The 24,615-nt window shown below is 44.0% G+C and overlaps 1 protein-coding gene across 1 annotated transcript in view; it reads right to left on the bottom strand.

Moving 5' to 3' along the window:
* KIAA1549L (KIAA1549 like) overlaps positions 1-24,615 on the bottom strand; it is a 137,932-nt gene that overhangs the window by 102,362 nt on the left and 10,955 nt on the right. The window contains exons 5-10 of the mRNA XM_065944681.1: positions 22,891-23,472; positions 20,225-20,340; positions 17,171-17,390; positions 15,789-15,922; positions 6,833-6,995; positions 5,242-5,301 (exon numbers count right to left, since the gene is read on the bottom strand). Of these exons, the coding sequence (XP_065800753.1) occupies positions 5,242-5,301; positions 6,833-6,995; positions 15,789-15,922; positions 17,171-17,390; positions 20,225-20,340; positions 22,891-23,472 (1,275 nt within the window). The remainder of the gene's footprint in view (positions 1-5,241; positions 5,302-6,832; positions 6,996-15,788; positions 15,923-17,170; positions 17,391-20,224; positions 20,341-22,890; positions 23,473-24,615) is intronic.

Consider the following 24,615-nt stretch of genomic DNA (forward strand, 5'->3'; position numbering starts at 1 on the left):
TGAGTTCAAGTCCTTCTCTGTAAAATGGAATAAGAAAGGCTACATCACAGCAAGTATATTTCTAGTGGGCTTTAAGGTTGAGATGAGATGTATATAGCAGTGTAGCACAGAGCCTCCTGTGAGGAAGGTAAATGAAACCCTCTCTTTCTACCCTTCCTCCACCTCTGGACTTTATCCACACCCAGAGTATCTGTAATCAATAAGTAAAGCACTGATACGGAATTCCAGGCTATGGCTGGTGCCTGGAGGAGAATTTTAACGGACGCCAGGACCATCCTAGAATTGCTGCAGTCACTTACTACGGGGGCAACTGCGTTTATGCTGTCTATTCCCCAAGCCAGCCCTTCTTCCAAGTCCCTTGGGAAGAAGCACAGTTCTCCCCAAACACCCAAAACACTCCCTCCAAACACAGTCATCCCTGAAAACAAAAATGCTAAAAGCAATTCTCTTCTTAGACCAAAACTTACACAGGCTGGGGATGTAATACAAGATTTTTCATTTAGCAGAGCTTGTTCTACTACAGTCCAGCCAAGGACCATTAATACCACCCCGTCTACTGGGATCTGAAAAGAGCCTGGATATAAAGGCCGTATTGTTACTATGATGGCATCCTAACAGGGCTAGAACAAGGCACAGATGACAGTGAGATACAGACAGTGATGTTGAAACTCATCATAAGAAAAGTGAAACTCACAGCTGAGTTTCAGGTTATTTCTTTGAAACCACAAATCCTAAAAAAATCCCCAAGGAGGGCATAAAGCAGCTTTCTTTCCAGGGCCCTCGTGAGGGGCTCCCAGCTCAGCAGAATTCCTGCAAACAAACTCCTGCAAACGTTCCTGTGCCTCCCACAGTGGCGGGTCCCAGAGAGGCCCTTCCAAGCCCGACTCGGACAGCTTTCAGGCTGAGGAAGGGCTGACCCACCTCCTGACCCCAGGAGGAGAGCTCATGTTCCTTCAAGTTCAAAGATAGCCCTCCCATAAAGCGACAGCGCCAACTGCTGCAGGATTACTTCTATGCTGGCCTCTCCCGACCAGTGGGCAAGGGTGAGAGAGGGGATGCAGGACGGTTGAGGGGTGTCATCATGAGTTACTTTAGAGAAACCCCGTGAAGACGCAAAAAGGGCAGACATCAAAGAAGAGAAGAGTCAGCCTCCAGGTGATGAACTGTTTCGGAAATACTGGTGATGGCTGCACAACACTGTGAACGTACTTAACGCTGCTGTGTTGTACACTTAGAAAAATGGTACCAATGAACCTCGTCCCAGGGCAGGAATAGAGACACAGATGTAGAGAAAAGACTGGTAGACACTTGCGGTGAAGAAGAGGGTGGGACAAACTGAAAGAGTAGCATTGATATATATACACTGCTGCTGCTGCTGCTAAGTCGCTTTAGTCGTGTCCGACTCTGAGCGACCCCATAGACGGCAGCCCACCAGGCTCCACCGTCCCTGGGATTCTCCAGGCAAGAACACTGGAGTGGGTTGCCATTGCCTTCTCCAATGCATGAAAGTGAAAAGTGAAAGTGAAATTGTTCAGTCATGTCTGACTCTTAGCGACCCCATGGACTGCAGCCCACCAGGCTCCTCCATCCATGGGAGTTTCCAGGCAGGAGTACTGGAGTGGGGTGCCATCGCCTTCTCCCATGTATACACTGCCATGTATAAAATAGCTAGCTAGTGGAAGCTGCCGTATAACGCAGGGAGCTCAGGGCCGTGCTCTGTAATGACCTAAAGCGGAGGGATCTGGGGTGGGGGTGGGAGAGAGGTCCAAGAGGGAGCGGGTATATGTATACATATAAATGATCCACTTTGCTGTATAACAGAAACTAACACAACATCGTAAAGCAATTATACTTCAATAGAAAATAATAACAATTTTTAAAAAGGTTAAAATGATAAATCACATGTTATATGTATTTTACCACAATTTTACAAATTGAGAGGAAAAAAATGCCTCCAGGGAAGTGAAGGAAGTTATGGGAACCTGCCACAGAGTTCCACGGAATCAATAGCTGGGCAGCTCCCACATGCCCCATGGCTCTGTCTGCAAAGAGGATCTGTCCTTCCTAGGAGGAGCTGGACAAGAGCTGGGGGCTGGAGCCAGGGGCCTGGGTTTGAACCCTGATGCCCCCTTACTGAGTGTTCTTGGGCAGGTTCCCTGGGCTCCAGTTCCTCATCTGAAAACAGTTATTATAACCTACTCCTGACTGTATCACGAAGAACAGAATACTTTATAAAAGAAAACTGCTTCTAGCATAGTGCCATAAAACCCTTGAGAGGATGCCCACAAGCAGTAGCTGTTGTTGCTCAAATGCACCTCCTGCTTCGCTAGACACAGCAGAGGAAGTGTCTTCCTTAGCAGAGGAAGGAATCGCCTGGAAAACACAGAACTGTGTTCCAGGACTTCAGCTCCTCTCCTTGCTCCTGAGGAGCCCAATGGCCTCAGGCTCCTGGCCTGGGGAATGGGTTGAACAAAGCTATCTTCACCTCTCCGTTCCCAATCTCCTACCCCTTCTGGAAATGATGGTAAAAGTTGGTGGTGACCGCCCACAGGTCTAGAAAGTGGTCATGGGCCAAAGGGAAGGCAGAAGGGTCCTCCTGAAACCTGAAACTGTTCCCCCCTCTCCCTGCCCCTCAAGCAGAAATCAACTGGTCCAATCAGCCCCGAACACAGTGTGGGATGGGTAGGGCAGGGGGGTCACTGTGTATGCTGATTACAACGGCAGCACCAGTGATAACAAGTGAGGGATGCGCAGGTGAGTGGGCAGGGGGTCAAGTCGCAAGAGAATCCTGAAAACAAGACCATGTATGGAGCCTTTTATTAAGCACATGTCACTGAAACAGAGGCAGGGCAAGACAGAGGTACATGAGGAAAGGACAAAACAAGAGCTTGACAAGGACAGGGTGCCTTACCATCGAATGTCAATAATAAAGTTAGAGAAGGGGGAAATGTATCTGTAAGTTTTTTGTTTTTTTTTAAAGCATCCCCTGGGCAGGAAACATGATTTTATAAGTGTTACATAACCTGCTGGCTTCAAAAATGTGTTGCTGGGTTAGCACTGTCTCTCTTGGGCATAAGCTCTGGTGGGTCGCTGCTGTTTTCCCTTGTAAACACATTTCTTTTGTTTGCTTTCTTTGCAGGTAAAATAATCTGCAAATCCATGGCTTTGCAGGGCAGAAAGAAACTCAGTTTTCTGCAGTTTAGGAGAGGTCTTGAGCAGGCTTCACCGAGCTGCTAGTTAGTATTCCAGGCAGCACCCACCTACTGCTTATTTGGGACAGCAAGGGAGGGAGGAGACAGGCAAGGCAAAAGGGAGGCTGGGGAGGGCCTGCTTGTCCAGGCTCATCTTCCAGGACTTGTAACATCTTGCTCCCTCTTTGTTATGGGCTGAATTGTTTCCCCCACACCTCATCTGTTGATGTTTTATCCCCCAGGACCTCAGAATGTGACTGTTTGGAGATAGGGCCTTTAAAGAGGCAATTAAGATACAAGGAGGTCATTAGGGTGGGCCTGGTCCTAAATGACTGGTGTCCTTGTAAGAAGGGGAAATTAAGACAGAGACTGCACAGAGGGAAGGTGGTTGTTTTACAAACCAGGGAGAGAACCTCAGAAGCAAACAACCCTGCTGACAACCTTGAAATTAGACCTCCAGCCTCCTGAGTTATGAGGAAATAAATTCCTGTGGTTGAAGCCCCCACCCTCACCCCCCAGCCTAGGGTAGCAGCTCTAGCAGACCAACACCTTTCTGTCCCTCCCCTTGAAACCGAGGAGGACCCTGTGGGGCTCCTGGGCGTGGAAGCCTTTCTGTCCCCTTCTCTTGTAGGCAAGACTCCAGCTGCTGCAACCTTCCCCAAGTTCTAAAGGGCAGATTCAGAACAGTTGCTAAAGAAGGAAAGAGCTGCCACGAAACCACCTGCGGCAAGATTACAGGGACCGGAGAAGAGTGTCAAGGTTAGGAGACCGACCACCTGAGACCCCGTGCGTGTTAAGTTGCTTCAGTCACGTCCAACTCCTTGCAACCCTATGGACGGCAGCCCACCAGGTTCCCCTGTCCATGGGATTCTCCAGGCAAGAATACTGGAGTGGGTTGCCATGCCCTCCTCCAGGGGATCTCCCCAACCCAGGGATCGAACCCACATCTCTTATATCTACCTGCATTGGCCGGCAGGTTCTTTACCAGCAGCACCACCTGGAGACCCTTCACACACCTTAATCTTTTTCACAGCCCTACCTTGAACTATTGCTATAAAACTCCAGATCAAATGCTCCCAGGTTGGGACATGTTTTTTGAGGCAGGAGTTTGCGGAATGCCCCGTAATTTAGCAAAGCAATGAAGCAATCCATTTCTACTTCACCCCAAACTGCCTCTGAGATTCAATTGGGCACCAGTGAACAGAGAAGCTGAGCTTTCGACACCACCCTTAATGACCCAGCTAGTCACTCTGCCTCCTATAAGCCTCTGTCCTCTCTCTCTCTGCTTCTAACTAATCCTTGCTTCTCTAATTTTCAGAGCTACTGTCTGGCTTTAGAAAAACACAAACAAGAACTTTTTTTGCTGTTTCATAAATCTCAGCTGGAAAATGTCAAGGAAAATGCCACCCAAACACCCTTCTACTTCCGTCCGCCTTCACTGTCAGGACACGCTGGGCTTCACCAGGATCAGCGTGGGTGTGCCCAGGGAGAGAGAAAAGTGCATGCCTGGCATTCCTCTGACTTTCACTGGCTTTTGTAGGGCAGTGCAGAAAGGCCTATGATCTTTAAACGAATAGACAACCATTCGCATGGACATGCACCAGCCCTCCACAGCTTAACGCTGTTCCTTCTGATGGATGCATGTTTTGCAAGAAGAAGGCTCCAGACTGGGACTTTCAAGGTAGCTGTTTTGAACTGATTACTTAACACCCATCTTGAGTGTGATGTCTTTTTAAAAAAATTTATTTTTAATTGAAGGATAATTACAACATTGTGTTGGTTTATGCCATATCTCAACATCGATCAGCCATAGGTATATATATGTCCCCTCCTCCTTCAGCGTCCCTCCCAACCCATCTTATCCCTCTAGGCTGTCATAGAGCCCAGGTTCTTATCTCAGTTTACTCCACTTCTGGTCCTATGGAAGGAACTCCTTGGCTTATAAGGCAGAATCCAAGAAAAGATGCCAATTTTATCACTGAAAGGCAGGCAAGCTTTTAAAAATAAACCAACCTGATAGGGTAAAAGGAGCAATGAAAGAGGAGATTACCTGTAATTACCCAATAGTCTCTCGTTGTTTCTGATATATCGAGGTTGGGGTATTCCAGCGCTAAAACAAACAAGAAACACACCAAATTACTTTCACAGGTTTTATATATAGATATTGTTCAGGGAAATAGACATAGCTGACAAAATACCAAGCAGCTAAATCCTACTCTATCATTCTTGGGAACTCTAGGACATACAGCCTGAAACTTGCTTTTCAGCAAACTAAAATACTCAGTAAAGGGCTAACTTTCAGAAGAAGAGTTTTCCTAAGGCTTTTGGGTGTCTGCTTTCAGCTTTTCCATCAAAACCTTCTTAAGCAAAACAATTTCATTGTCAAGACCTACAACGAGAACCTGTCAACTATAGCCTTTTAAAAAAAAGGTTTTTTAATTATTTCTTGAATGGATCGTTCCAAAGTCAAAGATTAAGTTTAGTAGCTAAATGCTTGCAAGCAATGGCCCCATTTGTTTATAGTGTGGTGACCATCAGAGTTGACATATGTTAAGGGTTTAGCACATTATTTGGCACATAATAAGTACTCAGTAAATTATAGTTGTGTTATTATTTTTATTCTTAGAATATCAAGATGATAAAAGAAAAGAAATCCTTCACATGCTGCCAGGTGACATAATGCCATCTTTTATGATATTATCTTTTCCATAAAATCCAGTCATCTTTTCTGAGTACATGGAAACTCACAAAAGTTTGCCACTAAACAAACATTTTTTAATAAAGTCTGAGTAGCTACTTTGTGCTAACAAGTACATTCACACACATTATCTCACTTATTTACAATATAAAAAGGAACCATAGAGGGAAATGAAAACAACTTTGCTAATATATGTTTAAAAAAAAAAAACACTTACCCAGTGACCTTGAGTATGTATCAACAATTAAATTTAAGAGCACAGATCTTTACTTCCTTTGGCTACTGAGTAAGTGTTTGGGTACAAAATGTAGGCTGCATCTTGGAAGCCTATGCCTGCTGCATGGTAATGAGGATTATGCAACTGAAGCATTTGAGAAAGAGGAGGCCACAAGCCTATGGGGACTTCATCAAGTGAAGTCAGGATGCTGACTGCCCGTGAGCTGCATTATAATATCTATAGCCCAGGCAAGGGCTGAAGGCCTGGGAAATTTTGTTGATGGCAGAAGTGGGGGAAACCCTAGCAACCAAGATTGCCACGAGGACAGATGCTCTACCAGGCAGTGTTATAAGCTGAGAAGACAGACTGCTTGGTTCAAGCCCCAGGTTCCATGTCTCACCAGCTATGTCAGAGGAGGCATCTTGGAGTTAAACCTTTCAATTTTCCCATCTGCAAAATCGGGCTAATTTTGCACCTACCATAGAGGGGAGTTGTGAGGATTAAATGAGACACAAGACAAGTGAAGGGTAAAAGCACCTAGCCAGTGCTTTTTACAACGTGCAGTGAAGTTTTCATCAATTCAACCCCCATCACACACACATTACAGTTGTGATTTTATGACAAAAGAGTTAGCATGTGGCACCTTGGAGGCTTGCTAAACGGACAAGCTCCCGGAGAAGATGGTAGAGTCCTACAGGGATTCAAACATAACTCGAACATACTCACGTTCGGCGATGGTGAGCGGTGGGTAGGTGAGGTAGAACCCCACCAGCTCAGCGGAGAGCTGGCGGAGGAGGCTGCTGGCCACGGTGCCGTTGAGGAAGGAGCTTCGGTTGGCCACCACGTACACCAAGGTGACTGTCTGGGAGGCGCTGGACGTGCTCACCATCTGAATGGACACAGGAGGAAAGGGGAGGGAGACATGCCAAATAAGATGAGGGTCTGTTTCATGGAGGCTGTGGGAGGAGAAGTTTAAGGAGAGGTTAGGAATGAAAGGGAGGTGGGAAGAGAGCAAGGAAGAGACAAGAATAACAACAGTTGTCACTTATGGATGGCTCACAACATGCCAGGCATCTTGTACCAGGCATCGTTCCAATGGCACGTGATCTCATTTAATCCTCACCACAACCCTAGGAGGTGTCTCCTGTCATGGAGGTATATCCTTTGACAGGGGAGGAAACTGAAGCCCAGAACGATCAAGGGACTTGCCCAAGGTCACACAGCTAACAAGTGATGGAGCCAGGATTCAAACCTGGGCAGCCTGACTTCAGGTTTTGACCACTGGTGTGTGTATCTTTTTCAGGGGCTAAATGGTCGCAGGCTTTTTTTATGGTTCTGAAGATACACTATAGAGCATAGGAATGGTAAATTTAAGGAGGGCTCAACTGCTCAGACACAGAAAGCCTGATTCAAACTTTTGGGAAATTTTAAAGTTGAAAGGACGGAGAATGCACGCCTCTGGTCACCAACCTAGTAATGGACAGCATGATGAAAACTGATGACAATGAGAATGCAGAAATAGAAAACAGCTTCTTTAGAGAGAGATTCCATTTCATTGTGGTCTATCAATTCAATATAGCATATGTTAATATTACTATGAGATGGTGTAGTTTTCTTCTTGAATCTTTAAGTCAGGTTTTTAGTTATGAAAAAATGAGACTTTCATGGGTCAGTGTATATACATACAAACATCCCACAGACGAAACGTGGAAAACAGATGCAGTAGGAAGGCATTCTGCCTGGTGAGACAGCTTTTGTGGGCTTCTGTGCTGAGTGTCTGCCCCTTCCCCCACCAGATCCATTTGCCACCCCACCCTCATCCTGCTCAGAGCCCCCAGAGGCAGAACCCTGTGGACCACACCGATGGGCTCCTGGCGCCCTGGTATTAGCTACAGGGAGCTCAGGAGGATGTGGGCGAGAAGGAGGACAGTGAGGTCAGAGAGCTGGTGTTGGGGGCTCCCTCCCGGGGGATCAAAGCTCTTCTTGGGCACTTCTGGCCCAAGTTTCCCACGACTGCTCCCTCCCCTCACCTCATCAGCCCCAATGTCACAGCCTTGAAAGCTGCACCATCCCCGTGGTCACCCCAGAGCCTGGGTACACTTCTGCAAAGTCCTTTTCACTGGACTTTCCTCAAATTTCCTTCACTTGAGTATGTCCTCTCTTTTTGCCAGGAACTGATAGCCAGTCTGTCTGAATCATCTGTGTGCTCAGACACAAATATCTCTGCAACACTACTTTTAAAACTTACTTTGAAGAAGACTGTCAAGAGTAAGCTGCTTCAAGCTGTTTGGAAGTTTTTCCCGTAAGAGGAAGTTCCTTTTAAGTTCTCTGACACAGGGTCTCGAGTCTCAAGATTAATGATATATGGAGTCAACATTTCTGGGCAACTCTTACTTTCTCTCCAGAAGCATTTCTGGAATGTGGTTTAGCCACAAGTATTCATACCTCTTTCCCAAGGTACCAAGAAGAAAGGTACTTCTTTCTGAATAATTCAAAAGACCTCACTGTCCTGTCACCTAGAAAATAATAGCTAAAGTAACTTTGCAATCTTTATCTCTATTTGGAACATTTTGGCGTGCTGCGATTCATGGGGTCGCAAAGAGTTGGACACGACTGAGCAACTGAACTGAACTGATACATATATATATATATATACATATGCTTGTTTCTTTTCAACAAAACTAAATCTCACTGGATCCCAAAGAGCTTGCAGTATGGTATCTTAGTACATACTACACTAGACAAAGTAAGTTAAAAGTTCTTTTAATTGAGAACTTTTTTTATTAAGGAGACTTCACTAACATACAACACTATATTAGTTTCATACTTTCTGTGGTAAAATATACATTATGTTTTACCATTTTAACCATTTAAAGTGTACAGTGGTATCAAGTACATTCACATTTTTGGGCCATCATCACCACTGTCCATTTCCAAAACTTTTCCTTGACCCCAAACTGAAACTCTATGCCTACTAAATAACTCCCCATTTCTTCCTCTTCCTAGTCCCTGGGAACCACCATTCAATTTTTCTGTCTCTATTAATTTGACAAAACTAAACACTTTTCATAAGTGGAATCATACAGTATTTGTCCTTTTGTGATTGGCTTCTTTCACTTAGAATGATGTCCCCAAGGTATATCCATGTTGTAGCATGTGTCAGAATTTCCCTTTGTTTTAAAAATGAATAATATTCCCGTGCATAGATATACCACATCTATTTATTCATTCATCTGCAGATGGACACTTAACGTTGCTTCCACCTTTTGGGTATTGTGAATAATGCTCTGAACACGGGTGTTCAAACATCTGTTCAGGTCCCTGGTTTACATTCTATGGAGCATACACCAGAATTGCTGGATCATATGGTAACTCTATACTTTTTTGATGGAATGCTAACAACAACAATGCTCTTTTACACAGCAGCTGCACCATTTGACATGCCCACCAGCAGTGCACAAGAGTTCTAATTTCTCCTTACCAACACTTGTTATTCTCAATTTTTAAAAAATAACAGTTATTCTCATAGGTGTGAAGTGGTATTTTGTGGGATTTTTTTGCATTTCATGTGCTTATTGGTTACCTGTATATCATCTTTGAAGAAATGTCAAGTCTTTTGCCCATTTCTTACTTGGGTTGCTTGCGTTGTTTGGTTTTTTGCTGTTGACATGTACGAGTTCTTTGTGTACTCTAGATATTAACCCATTATAGATATATTATTTGCAAATATTTTCTTCCATTATGGGGGCTGAGTTTGGATAATGTCTTTTGAGCCACAAAAGTTTTTAATTTTGATGACATCTAACTTACTTATTTTTTCTTTTGTTATCTGTGCTTTTTGGTGTCATATCAACAAATCACTTCCAAATTCAATGTCATAAAGCTTTTCTCCCCGATTTTCTTCTAAGAGTCCTACAGCTTTATCAGCTCCTACACTTAGGTCTTTGATCCATTTTGAGTTAACTTTTGTATATGGTGTTAGGTGAGGATACAACTTCATTCTTCTGCTTGTGGATACCAGTTTTCCTAGTATTACTGGCTGAAACCTAAAGGCAAAGGAGAAAAGGAAAGATACCCATCTGAATGCAGAGTTTCAAAGAATCTCGAGGAGAGATAAGAAAGCCTTCCTCAGTGATCAATGCAAAGAAATAGAGGAAAACAATAGAATGGGAAAGACTACAGATCTCTTCAAGAAAATTAGAGATACCAAGGGAACATTTCATGCAGAGATGGGCACAATAAAGGCCAGAAATGGTATGGATCTAACAGAAGTAGAAGATATTAAGAAAAGGCAGCAAGAAAACACAGAAGAACTAGACAAAAAGATCTTCATGACCCAGATAACACGATGGTGTGATTACTTACCTAGAGCCAGATATGCTGAATGCGAAGTCAAGAGGACCTTATTATGCCAGCAAGTTTGGAAAACTCAGCAGTGGCCATGGGACTAGAAAAGGTCAGTTTTCATTCCAATCCCAAAGAAGGGCAATGCCAAAGAATGTTCAAACTACCACACAATTGCACTCATCTCACATGCTAGCAAAGTAATGCTCAAAATTCTCCAAGCCAGGCTTCAACAGTATGTGAACTGTGAACGTCCAGATGCTCAAGCTGTATTTAGAAAAGAAAGAGGAACCAGAGATCAAATTGCCAACAGCTGTTGGATCACTGAAAAAGCAAGAGAGTTCCAGAAAAACATCTACTTCTGCTTTATTGATTATGCCAAAGCCTTTGACTGTGTGGATCACAACAAACTGGAAAATTCTTAAAGAGATGGGAATACCAGACCACCTGACCTGCCTCGAGAAATCTGTATGCAGGTCAAGAAGCAACAGTTAGAACCAGGCATGGAACAACAGACTGGTTCCAAATCAGGAAAGGAGTACATCAAGGCTGTTTATTGTCACTGTGCTTATTTAACTTATATGCAGAGTACATCATGAGAAATGCTGGGCTGGATGAAGCATACACTGGAATCAAGATTGCCAGGAGAAATATCAATAACCTCAGATATGCAGGTGACACCTCCCTTACAGCAGAAAGAGAAGAAGAACTAAAGAACCTCTTGATGAAAGTGAAAGAGGAAGAGTGAAAAACCTGGCTTAAAACTCAACATTCAAAAAAACAAAGATCATGGCATTTGGTTCCATCACTTCATGGCAAATAGATGGAGAAACAATGGAAACAGTGACAGACTGTTTTTGGGGGCTCCAAAATCACTGCAGATGGTGACTGCAGCCGTGAAATTAAAAGACACCTGCTCCTTGGCAGAAAAGTTATGACCAACCTAGACAGCATATTAGAAAGCAGAGACATTACTTTGTTGACAAAGGCCCATGTAGTCAAAGCCATGGTTTTTCCAGTAGTCATGTATGAATGTGAGAGTTGGACTATAAAGAAAGCTGAGTGCCTAAGAATTGATGTTTTTGAACTGTGGTGTTGGAGAAGACTCTTGAGAGTCCCTTGAACTGCAAGGAGATCCAACCAGTCCATCTTAAAGGAAATTAGTCCTGAATATTTTTTGGAAGGACTGATGCTGAAGCTGAAACTCCAATACTTCGGCCACCTGATGTGAAGAACTGACTCATTTGAAAAGACCCTGATGCTGGGAAACATTGAAGCAGGAGGAGAAGGGGATGACAGAGGATGATTGGATGGGATCACCAACTCGATGGACATGAGTTTGAGCAAGTTCAGGGAGGCCTGGCATGCTGCAGTCCATGGAGTTGCAAAGAGTTGGACACAACTGAGTGACTGAACTGAACTGTTTAGCTGAAATGACTGTGGCTTCCCCCACCTAATGGTCCTGTCAGAAATCATTTGACCATGTATGTATTTATTTCTGGGCTTTCTGTTTGGTTCCACTGGTCTATATTTCTGTCTTTATGCCAGTTTCATCCTGTTTTGAATACCATAGTTCCGCACTAAGTTTTATAAGGAAGTGTGAGATATCCAACTTTGTTTTCCTCTTTAGGATTGTTTTGGCGATTTGGGGTCCCTTGAGGTTTCATGTGAATTGTAGGATAGATTTTTCTATTTCTGCAAAAGACATCACTGGAATTTTGATAGGGATTGCATCGAGTCTATCAATCATTCTTGGTAGTACTTGACATCATAACAATATTAAGTCTTCCAATTCATAAACACAGAATGTCTTTCCATTTATGTTTTCTTTACTCATCTTTTTTATAGCTAAGAAAAGTGTAGTCACTCTTGGGGGCTACTTAACAACAGCTTCATAAATAAGAAGAAATCCACAGGCCTGAAACCAAGGTCATATGACGGTTCCCTCATAGTCATGCCCTGTCCCTTGCAAAGAACACTTTTCCATCACCCCTCTGTTCTGAGATTCCTTTGGGTTCTGACATCATCTCTTACTTCCCATTCAGTCATGCCATGATTCATTTAATTAGACCCATAAAGCTGATGGAATGGAAAGCTACTGTTTTCATCCTTAGCATCCCTTCTCCCTTCTTCTATGTCAGTACCACAATTTCTCTTGAGGAAACACTGCTTCTGTCCTGGGAGTTCATGTGCTTGGGGGAGAGTTGCCCCAGTCAGGCTCCAGGAGCGGGTATCTCAGTCAGACTTAGTTGACTAGGATATTTCATACCCTCAGTCACAGTAACTGGTCCAGAAATGAGCACATGATCCAAGAGGGTTCAATGAAAATGAATCCCAGGATTGTGACTGGAATGACACAAGAAAGGGCACTCTGGTTCCATGAGACTGTGAGCAATAAAGATGAGACAAACGTGGAGATGCCTTGAGCCTGAGGATAATGCCAGGCTATAGCAAGGCAAGCCAAGAGATGAGGACACAATTTCATGAAGAAATCATATAAGCACCTGGATCCAACTGTTCCTAAAGTAAGAAGCTACAAACTTTTCAGTTACATGAGTCAATCACTTCCTCTTTTTGCATAAGCCTTGTGAGCTTGCATTCTATCGCTTATAATCAAAAAGTCTTAACTGAGCCTCCTATATTCTAGCCCTTAATATCAATGCTATACAAATATAATCTAAGAAGTCACTTTTTCAATGACCCTCTGAAAAAGTTAAATATTTACATTGCTTTATTCCATAAAAGATCTGAGGTGCCCCACAAATTATATTTAATACAATAAAAGGGAAATTTATTAATTGCAAAACCAGGTCCTAAAAAAAACTGATTAACAACAACCCTGGGGGATGATTAGCATGTAACGATCTATGCATAACCTAGTGGCCTAGAGGGTTATTAAATCTACACAACAGCTTTGGCTCTGGGCTTCCTATGAGCCAAGGCAAAAAGTGAAAGAGGGTTAATAAAACAATTCACCTAATTATCCATTCATATCAAGAGCTGTTGATACATTCAAGAGCATCTAAAATCTATTTAGATGCCATTTTCTAATTACCTGCTGTAGTCTTTCCCAAGGAATGTTTGTTGCTTACTTTATAAATATAGTTTCATCTCATGGCCATGACTATCATACAACAACACAAGAGAGGCTTCTTAAGGCCAAGGGCAGCTTATTTATCTTGGTGTCCCGTCCACTGGCTGATAAGAAGAAGCTGCTCTGTAAGTCTGTACTTCCTGATTATAATTAGAATATATTCTGCTGCCAAACTTCAATAAGACTCATGTACCTGTGAGGATCACAAACGCAATCAGAAAGAAAAAGATCTCCCACAAAGGAGCTGAGTCACACTCCTTACATAAATCTTATGTCTGTGACATGTTTTTAGATCTTAGTCAAATATGAACCAGATCATAATGAGATACTTCCATATATACTTTGGGTGAATCTAGAAAGGGACAACTGCTCATTCAAATTAAATTGTATGCTTTCCACAACATATTGGCTTTACTGATAATTCATTTAAGCTAACTGTCAATTTTAAAACCACTGGGTTTAGTTGCAAAGGCTTTTAGTTCATTAAAAACAGAGAAAAATTTGGGGGCTGGATGAAAATTATTAAGAAGCATGTGTCTTTAGGGAGATGTTGTCTATAGAAATATAAAAAAAATGGGTCTGAGAAAGACATTTGGTAGCATGTTTACTGCAAATTCAGGAAACTGAAATACAGTATACCAGTACTGAGACTGCCCTGGAAGAGAAGTCACATGCCTGCTGAAAATTTCATCAAGGATCCCATTTCTGCATTGCATTGATGCTAGCAGAGCATGATGGATTAGAGTACAGGTTTTGGCTCAAGTCCTAATTCTGGAAGTTTCTTACCATTCTCTCCATTCCTTTTTCTGTGAAATGCTGATAATAACACCTCAGAAGGATGTCTTGAGTATTATGTAGCAAAGCATTTATTTATTTATTTATTTATTTTTTATTAATTGGAGGCTAATTACTTCACAGCATTTCAGTGGGTTTTGTCATACATTGACATGAATCAGCCATAGAGTTACACGTATTCCCCATCCCGATCCCCCCTCCCACCTCCCTCTCCACCCTACTCCTCTGGGTCCTCCCAGTGCACCAGGCCCGAGCACTTGTCTCATGCATCCCACCTGGGCTGGTGGTCTGTTTCACCATAGATAATATACATGCTGTTCTTTCGGAACATCCCACCCTCACCTTCTCCCACAGAGTTCAAAAGTCTGTTCTGTACTTCTGTGACTCTTTTTCTGTTTAGCATATAGGGTTATCATTACCATCTTTCTAAATTCCATATATATGTGTTAGTATGCTGTAATGTTCTTTATCTTTCTGGTTTACTTCACTCTGTATAATGGACTCCAGTTTCATCCATCTCATTAGAACTGATTCAAATGAATTCTTTTTAACAGCTGAGTAATATTCCATGGTGTATATGTACCACAGCTTCCTTATCCATTCGTCTGCTGATGGGCATCTAGGTTGCTTCCATGTCCTAGCTATTATAAACAGTGCTGCGATGAACATTGGGGTGCACGTGTCTCTTTCAGATCTGGTTTCCTCGGTGTGTATGCCCAGGAGTGGGATTGCTGGGTCATATGGCAGTTCTATTTCCAGTTTTTTAAGAAATCTCCACACTGTTTTCCATAGTGGCTGTACTAGTTTGCATTCCCACCAACAGTGTAAGAGGGTTCCCTTTTCTCCACACCCTCTCCAGCATTTATTGCTTGTAGACTTTTGGATAGCAGCCATCCTGACTGGCGTGTAATGGTACCTCATTGTGGTTTTGATTGTAGCAAAGCATTTATAAAACATTTAGCAATGTTCTGGCACATAGTAAGCCCTAAGTAAAAGATGTGCATGCTAAACTAAGGTGATTGTTCCTGTGGATGCCTGGAAAATAAACTGAATGAAAATCACAGAAAAGGAAATCTTAGGTGAATTAGTTATTTAGAAATGATTCACTTTATATGAGACACCTGACATATAGAGTGTAGTACATTTAAAAAAAAATAAGTATATTAGAAAGACTTGAGGAAGCTTCACAAGGGAAAATAAACATAAAATCCCAAATCACAGCAGGTACACAGGGGCACACCATCTCTCTTGTATGATCAACCCCAGATATCCTCATCAGTGCCAGGCCTGACTCAGCTCAGTGACCCCAAAGTGGCACCTTCTCCTACCGACATCATATACCCAAAGTACAAAGGCAGCTTTGAAATGGGGGAACCAAAGCACTTCTCACCAACATTTGGGTTCCGGGTGGCCTCTGTCAACTTCAGGCTGAAGCACCCTCCCACTCACCTGAATCGTCAGGTTGCTTTTGGTATTCAGAACTTTCCTCTCGGCATCCTGGAAGGCCCTCTGTAGCCTCTGTTCCATGGTCTGAGCGAATTTGCAGGACTGTATGTTGTCGGACTGGCTCACAAACTGTAGCACTAGAATGAGAGTAATAAATCAACGCTCACCAAAGCTCTATGTCTTAGTTCCTTGAACTTAATGGCAGTCATGATACAAAACAGCATCATTTTACCTCAGAGAAATCAGGCAAATAAGGACAGTCATAGTTCTGGAAGTGGCTCTTAAAATGATTTATAAAATAGAAGAATTAAAAGCATGATCGAACCTGAGATTCCCTCCAATGCAAAGCATTTTGTGATTTCAATTACTGGCATATGGAAACATCTGCTCCAAGACAACTAAAATGAATTTGCAGTGATCATGCCTTCTATTTCTTTGGAAGGAAAAAAAAATCAGTTGACCTACATGCCTAAGTTGTTTGAATCAGTTTCAACGGTTCCTCTCCTCTTGTGGCTTTCAAACCACAAGATCAGAATTTTAAAAAACATACAACATTTAAAAAAATTCTATTTAGGCTGCACTGGGTGTTCGTCGCTGTGCAAGAGCTTACTGCAGCTGTGGAAAGCAGGTTTGGTGCTTTTTCTGGTTTAGGTTTGGTGCGCTTTTGTGGCAGAGAACATGGACTCGGTAGCTATGGCACACGGGCTTAGTCGCCTTGCAGCATATGGAATACTCCCGGGCCAGGGTGGAACCCGTGACCCCTGCATTAGCAAGTTTATTCTTAACCACTGGACCACCAGGGAAGTCCCACCAGCGAGTTTAAAGGAAAGACTCTAAGGCCTAAGCTCAAAGATTCTAATTCAAGGGCATCTGGAACATGTTGTTGCAAAGTATAGATTTTATGCTGAGGATACTCAATTCTCCTCAGTATCCATTGGTAATACAGGGAAAAAAAAATACAGTACCTGATTCTCATAAGTACTATATACTCATATAAATTGGGAAGTCTTCTGTGAAGGAATATTTCTCATGAATCCAGGTTGGAAAAGTTTAGGCTGCTGTGCAGGGAACTTGGACAATAGATTAGCAAGGCCCTTGGAGGAAGGTACACAAGGACTCTAAGAAATGGCAGAGCAGCTAGTGATGGAGTTTTCGTTTTTTTTATTTGGCTTCACCAGGCCTTAGTTGTGGCATCTTCAGCTATGGCATGAGGGATTCAGTTCCCTGACCAGGGATCAAACCTGCACCCCCTGCACTGGGAGTGTGGAGTCTTAACCACTGAACCACCAGGGGAGTTCCAGTGATGGAGTTTTCAAACAGGTGTCCTCCGGGTACCGCCCACAATCCCAGAATGAAGAGGAATCCTTTTCTTCTGAATTACTTGCCTGTTTTCAGCTGCAAGTAGCCTGCAGGCTGGGGAGTCCACGGGGAGGCAAGTACAGCCACAGACTGCAAGTTTGGGGTGTGCTGCTTCACATCCGCAGTGACGTTGCTGATCCCGTAAACACCCAGCGTTTCGATCACTGCGGAAGGTAAGTACACCAGCCTCCCTTTAGTAGCGTAATAACCAACGGTGATGTTGTGAGAATGTTCCAGAAGGTCTACCTACAAGACAAATGGACCCAAAGAATTTAGTGTTCACTTCCACCATACTTTAAGTCTCTCTTGGTGTTCCTTAGAACCACAATGGTTACTCAGCATGGCTGGGGAAGAGGACACTCCCATTCGACAAATATTCTAGCAGTCCTATAAACTGATGGAATTGGCAGGTCTCAAAATATCAGAATACAACAAAATATCATTTGTGTTGAACCTATGGATATAGGATTAAATCTATATTTAATTCTGAAATAGAATTAAGTCTGTGGGTAGTTTTTTTTCATTCCTTAAGTGTCTCAGTTTAATCCTGGGAGCACCAATTATCACCCACGAAGGCTGGCAGGAGACAGCAGGCAAAAGAGATTTCCTGGGATAGGAATCCTGGAGAAAATGGCTGTACCATATTTCTCATCATTTATAAACATTAAAGGGGCTTCCCCGATGGCTCAGTGGGTAAAGAATCCACCTGCAATACAGGAGATGCAGGAGACATGGGTTAGGAAGATCTCCTAGAACAGGAAATGGCAACCCACTCCAGTATTCTTGCCTGAAAAATCCCACAGACAGAGAAGCCTGGTGGGCTACAGTCCATGGGGTTGCAAAGAGTTGGACACAACTTGAGTGACAGAGCACAACAACAACACAAACATTAAAAGGCAGAAATGACAGATTAAGTTCGGACCCCTTCCAGACAAGGGCCAGCTAGTAAATGAGGTGCACCCCTCTCTTTAGAAGCTGAGAGAACTGTTCAGATTTAACTCCATTCTTGGCTTGTGATTGGTTCATGACCAAGGCAAGGCTGGGCCATGGAGAATTTCTCTTACAGCAAAGGAGTCCTAAGGGATGCTGATGATCTGAACTCTTTCTCACCTAACTGGAAGATTTTCGAGGCTTTTGACCTTATTCTTACTTTGTTTTGCTTTCCTCGTGTTTGATATCCACAGTGCAGGGTGTTTTGAACACCACCTTTCCTCCCCTTATTCTTCCATCTCCATTAGGAGTGTCATGCTTTTTTGCCAAAGAAACCAAGACAACTGATTTTGCAGGAGGCTGGGTGTCCTTTGCTTCCTCCACACTGTGTGCTCCTCAGCACCCTGTCCCTTGAAGGTGATGTTCAAGGGACAAGAGGTATTCCTGGATGGAACGTGGACTCAGCACTAAATACCACCAAATTACCCAAGAAAGTGACTCCCATTCCAACCCTCCTAATGCTAATATCTCAAGAAGCAAGTCTCCGTTTGAGGACAGTTGACTTCTAACACCTCTCTAATCCTTGCTAATCATATTTTTAAACAAACAAAGGGACGCCAGGCCCCGGCCTTAATGCCTTCTGCAAGCAGTAATGTCTAGCTTGAATTTAACAGTCTCCACTATTTTCATTTTTATTTTTTAATTTTGGCCATGCCATGCAGCTTGTAGGATCTCAGTTCCCTGACCAGGGATTGAAACTGGGCCATGAAAGTAAAAGCACCAAATCCTAACCACTAGACCGTCAGGAAACTCCTTTATTTCATTTTTATCATTACCTTCTATTTGTGGCAAATGATCCTGACTTCTATTCATGGTGATAATATCAAACATCCTCTTGAAAGAAATATGTTTCAGTGTTTAAATTTTTATTGAACCATAGTCAATTCAAAGTGTTGTGCTAGTTTCTGCGGCACAGTATAGTGAATCAGTTATACATATCCATATATCCACTCCTTTCTAGATTCTTTCCCTATATAGGTCATTACAGAGTATTGAATAGAGTTCCCTATACTATATAGAAGGTTTTTCTTAGTTTTCCATCTTATATAAAGTAGTGCATATATAACAATCCCAATCTTAAGTGTTTTTTTTAAATAAAAACTGATTTTAAAATAACTACTACATACTAATTGTCACAGCGGTCTGTGATGATACGCAACAAAGGGCAAAATCTGTGAGGCTAATCTGCAAAAACCAAAGTTTAACGGAAACTATCTCAGGTAACCACAGGGAAACATTCACATTTTCAACTTTTAAATAAAGTTTCTGGTGCAGAAACCACAGATGCCTCTTGTGGAGAGCATTTCCTCTTTTACTTCTCAGAATTATATAGAAGAGATTAACAATGATGAATAAACTGTACCCAATCTCCTTCCTAGTCTGTGGTGTGGTGGCAGGGAAGGACCACTAATTTGAATGCAGCTGTGCAGATCAGCAGAGCAGAAAGCTGGAGCGATATTTTTAAGTGATGTAAAGGGCTGTCCACTGACTGCCCATCACATGTACTGCTTTAAAACTTGGAATCAAACCAAAAGGGAGTAGAGCAAGATTTCCATCACTGGATATGCCATCAAAATCAGCTGGTGGTTGTTAAATAGTACTTGGCATGAAAGTGTTTGGAGAGAAAAAAAAATGCTTACTTCCTTGTCTGTTGCTCTCAATTTAAGCAAAGTTGGACTTAATTTACAAGTCAGAGTAATTTTTAAATGTCCAGAAATAAATCACCAACTGTTTACAATGGTGAGGAAGATAAAAGAAAAGGCAGTAGATGATTTCTGCAAAATTACACTGACACAATTAAATACTTTCCCCAAATAACAGGATAATGGGGCAATTTTTATAAAGTACATCCAGGCTTTAAAAAAAACAACCCCAAAACTAGACACAATTATCCTCAATTTTCTATCTCAGACTTTGACCTCCTTCTCCTGCTACCACACATTAGCTATTTGCCAAAATGATGAGTGATGAAAGAGTCTAGTTCTGGGGTGGTTATGGTGCCCAGGGAGCAGAGAAACAATGTAAACAGACTCTGGACCCAAAAAGAAGACGTGGTTGGATGAGCCTCGTTACAAGAGCAGGGGGCTTACATGAGCCAAGACGTCATTCTGGTGGAACGCCTTCCGCAAGGCCTGTGTGAGCCCTTTGGCTATATTGAGCTTCAAGGTTTCACTGATCTGCATCCTCCTTTGGGTCAGAAAGAGAACTGTGGGGTGAAACAGAAGCACCCAATCAGCATAAGGCAGCAGACCTAATTCCCGAGCCCTCTGCTCCTTCCCAGCCACCCAGCACCCCCTACAGGTTCTGAGCAAAGCTGGCTCGTACAGGGCCAGCTGACAACCAGATGGTATAATTTCCTACTTTCACAATTTTCCCATTTAGCATAGCTGGGGCGGCAGCTCTGTTGGTCCCGCCGACGTCCTAAAGAAGGCCCAGTCATTTGGGTGGCCCTAATGGTTTTTCCAGTGGTTATGTATGGAAGTGAGAGTTGGACTGTGAAGAAAGCTGAGCACCGAAAAATTGATGTTTTTGAACTGTGGTGTTGGAGAAGACTCTTGAGAGTCCCTTGGACAGCAAGGAGATCCAACCAGTTCATCCTGAAAAAGGTAAATCCTGGGTGTTCATTGGAAGGACTGATGCTGAAGCTGAAACTCCAATACTTTGGCCACCTGATGCGAAGAGTTGACTCATTGGAAAAGACCCTGATGCTGGGAGGGATTGGGGGCAGGAGGAGAAGGAGACGACAGAGGATGAGATGGCTGGATGGCATCACCGACTCGATGGGCATGAGGTTGAGTAAGCTCCGGGAGTTGGTGATGGACAGGGAGGCCTGGCGTGCTGCGATTCATGGGGTCGCAAAGAGTCAGACTCGACTGAGAGACTGAACTGAACTGAATGGAGAGACAGCTAGTACACTAGAGGCACTTCACTTCTGACCGTCACTGCCTTTAACTCTGAAAGCCAGGCTAAAGCCAGTGTGCCTGCTCCTGACTGGTCTGCATGCAAGGAAACTCCTGCAACAGCATCCCTGAGAGCCTCCTTAAGGGCAGGCCCTGCACCCTAAAACAGCCTAAATCAACTCTGCATCAGGAGGGGGATCCCCCCTCCCACCTCCAACAAGCAGGATGGAGACCTGGCATGAGAAGAGGCAGCTGTGATGGACACGACAGGTGTTCCCTGAAGGGAAGCCTAGGATGTAGTTGGAGGCCCTTGGAGAAGCATCCAGCCCTGACTGGGACGAGGGTGTAGGGATCAGGGAAGGTATCCGGGAGGAACTGATGCTTCCACGAAGTCTTGGAGGATGATGGGCAGGAGCTGGGCTAAGGCCAGAGGGACTGCCCTGGCCACTCCCAACAGATGGAAGACCAAGTGCAAAGGCATGGGGAGAGAAGTGAATACTTCAGCCTACAAGTCCAGGCCTGGTCCTGAGAGCAGTGGGAAAGGAAGGGGTTTAAGCAAAGGTATGAACTTTAGAAGGTTCCCTTGACTGCAGACTGGAGAGGAGATTAGAGGGGTGGGGGGAAGTCTGAAGGCAGACAGAGAAATCTGGCTGCTTTTGCAGATTGTAGGTGAGTGATGTGAACCAGGGAAGGGGCGGTGGGGGTGGAGGGAAGAGGCATTCAGGAGGCAGAACAGGAAGGAACCAACTGGGTGTGGCTGGGGTGAGGAGGGGTGTGAAGAAGAGGGAGTGGAGAATGTTCCAGACTTCCGCATCAAGGAGGCTGGGGTTGCCTGCCACTCAGAGGGGGAGGCAGAGATCTGGAGGGAGGGGGCAGGGGGAGGGGAAAACCAGATGGTATAATTTCTTGAGAAACTGAAAAAAGATATTGTGCTTTCAGCTATGCCTAACTTCACAATTTCCCATTTTAGAATAGGATCTGTCTCAAGAAATAATTTCATTTAATTCCTTGTGGGGTGAAGAGGAAGGCGGGACATGAGCATTCAACACTGGCATGCTCTTTCAAATAATGTTTCTAATGCTTTTTATAGCAGACACTACCGCACTATTAAAAGCATGGTGTGCCTTCTTGGCCCATTTGCTGCAACTCAGAGGAGGGGGCTAAAAAACCAGCATCTACCACCCCGACTTTTTCAAGAAGGTCTCCTTTTTAACATCAGAAGGAAATTCAAGGGCCAACATAGGGTACCATAGCTGTACTTTTAGTATCGGATGGTTGAGAAAACACAGGACAGAGTCCTTCTGAGTCCTGTTGCCCTTCCTATGATCATGTATTTTACTAATCACAGCATTCACACACGTGAGACATCACTGTAGACATCACATCATCAAGGCTTGCCTGTAGATACACTCTACAGGCAAATTCTGGTGTACCTTTGCTTTTTCAGACTCCCTAGGGGAACTGGTTTCAGGAGGCCTCTGATACCAGGATGGATCCCAGGGCTAGATTCTGTGTCATATTCTCCACATGATAGAGGAGATTCTTCTCCATCATTTAATAAAGATCAGGACTTCTCAGCCTCAGCACTTTGGATGTTTTGGGCTGTATTATTCTGTTGCCTGACCATCCTGTGCATTGTAGGGAAGTTTAGCAGCATCCTTGGTCTCTTAACTTGCTAGATGCCTGAAACACCCTCCCTACCCTCCAAGATGTAGACACTCAAAAACGTCTCCAGACATGGCGGCAGGGACTGGTTAAGAACCACTGATCTCAAAGAAATCTAAGAATTCTCCTACATCTCTGAGGCCAGGATGCACTTGTGGCTTTCACATCAAATCAGGGCAGTGAACTCTTACCTGTCTTCACGAGAAGCTTACTGGACATCTGACACTCCAGGTTGGACGCCGTCTTGCCAGGTGTGACCACAGCAGTGGACACAGCGGGAAAAGCAGCATCTGTGTTTTCTGCTGATGAAGGTGGCATCCGGGTGGCCCTCACTGGTGCGGTGATGGACGTCAAGGCTGCTGTGATGGTCAGCGGGCGAGTGGTGGACACCCTGGGCAGATCTGGGTTGGTGGGGTTCGGGAAGCCCGTGTGCATGGCTTGTGGTTTCCTGGGGAGGTGTGTTGTGGATAACAGGCCAGAGGCAGCGCCCGTGTTCCCTTGCATGGCTGGGTGAGCGCTCACGGTGTGTGCTGTTCTTGCAAACATGTAGGTCGGCGTGAAGGAGAAGGCTGGATGAGCCACCCCTGGTGTCGCTTTGGGGCCAGATGCTGCACTGCTCGTGATGTTTTTAGCTAGAGCAGTGGTCCAGCTGCTCTTGGCTAATCCCGAGGCCATGGCCAAAGGGCTGCTGCCGGTGCCCTTGGCAACCAGGGCTGCAGACAGCACCAGTGGACTTGATTTCCGAAGAAACAACGTGGTTGCTGCTGCTGCTGCTGCTGCTGTCGGTTCTGCCTGGGGCAACACTGAGGAGTCCACTGCAAAGAGAAAAAGCAAAGTTTGTCATTGGCACGGAATGCACACACCACTTGTGGGGATGCATGGATGCCACTTATGGGTTTGTTGGGCTGAGAGGTCTCTGAGCTCTGGAATTTAGGCAAAACGGCTTTAGGTTCATTAAGTTGATTAACCGTAATGAGAATGCCACTTACAGCAAAGCTATGGGTGGAAATAAGGACACTTAAATTCCAAATACTTTCCAAAATATCAAGTCAGCTGAAGATCAAGGGCATGACTATCTGGACTAGTAACTCATTCATCATCCTGAAATCAGGCATATCTGCTCCTTCAGAGCAAAGCTAGGTATCTGTGTTGAGCCTGAAGATGCTTTGGCCCCAGAAGCTGTCACACACCTATCTTGGGAGGGACCAGGAAACAAACTACCTGCATTAGTGGTTGCACCTGTCCATTTCTCGGGGTGCTGAGAAGCCCGCAGTGTTTTGGACGGGGTCCTGAGTAAGGCACTGGTTGACAGAGGAGGTGATTCAGCAGTAGGGTGAAATCTCAGGATACCCTGGAATGGTGGGGAAGCATTTATCACTGGAGATGGATAGATATCATCAGTGATTTGAAAACTTGTATCCATTCCATCTGAAAGCATTTCTGGCAAGCGAGCTGTGGAAGTCAGACTTGGAGAGCTCAGCACAAGTGGATGTGTTGGATGGGCAGGCGACTGTAGATGGGGATGAGACACAGATTGTTGGCTTATAGATGGGTAATCTCCAATCTCAGTTGTTTGGAAGTCTCTGAGATAGTTGTTAGTGTTTATGGACAAGAAGTCTGTATGGTTTCCAACCATGGTAACATCTGACTGTTGGATGGGCTGGTTGGTGCTCATACCAGACCCTGGATCCTGGATGCTAAAACCTTCCACAGTCGCTGAATGCCCAACATTATCTTTGAAATCCTGAGATTTTATTGTATTGGCAGTGGAATTTAAACCACCAGGAGAAGTGGCTGCAGCTGAGTGAGTTTCCCAACTTGTGGAATTAATTGTGTGCCCATTTACATGATAATTTATTTGCTGCAACCAACCAGACATCATGGATTCTGTGGAAAGGGACTCAGCTTCTGCTGCA

Source organism: Muntiacus reevesi, chromosome 9 (assembly GCF_963930625.1).
Source record: "Muntiacus reevesi chromosome 9, mMunRee1.1, whole genome shotgun sequence".
Lineage (NCBI taxonomy): Eukaryota > Metazoa > Chordata > Mammalia > Artiodactyla > Cervidae > Muntiacus > Muntiacus reevesi.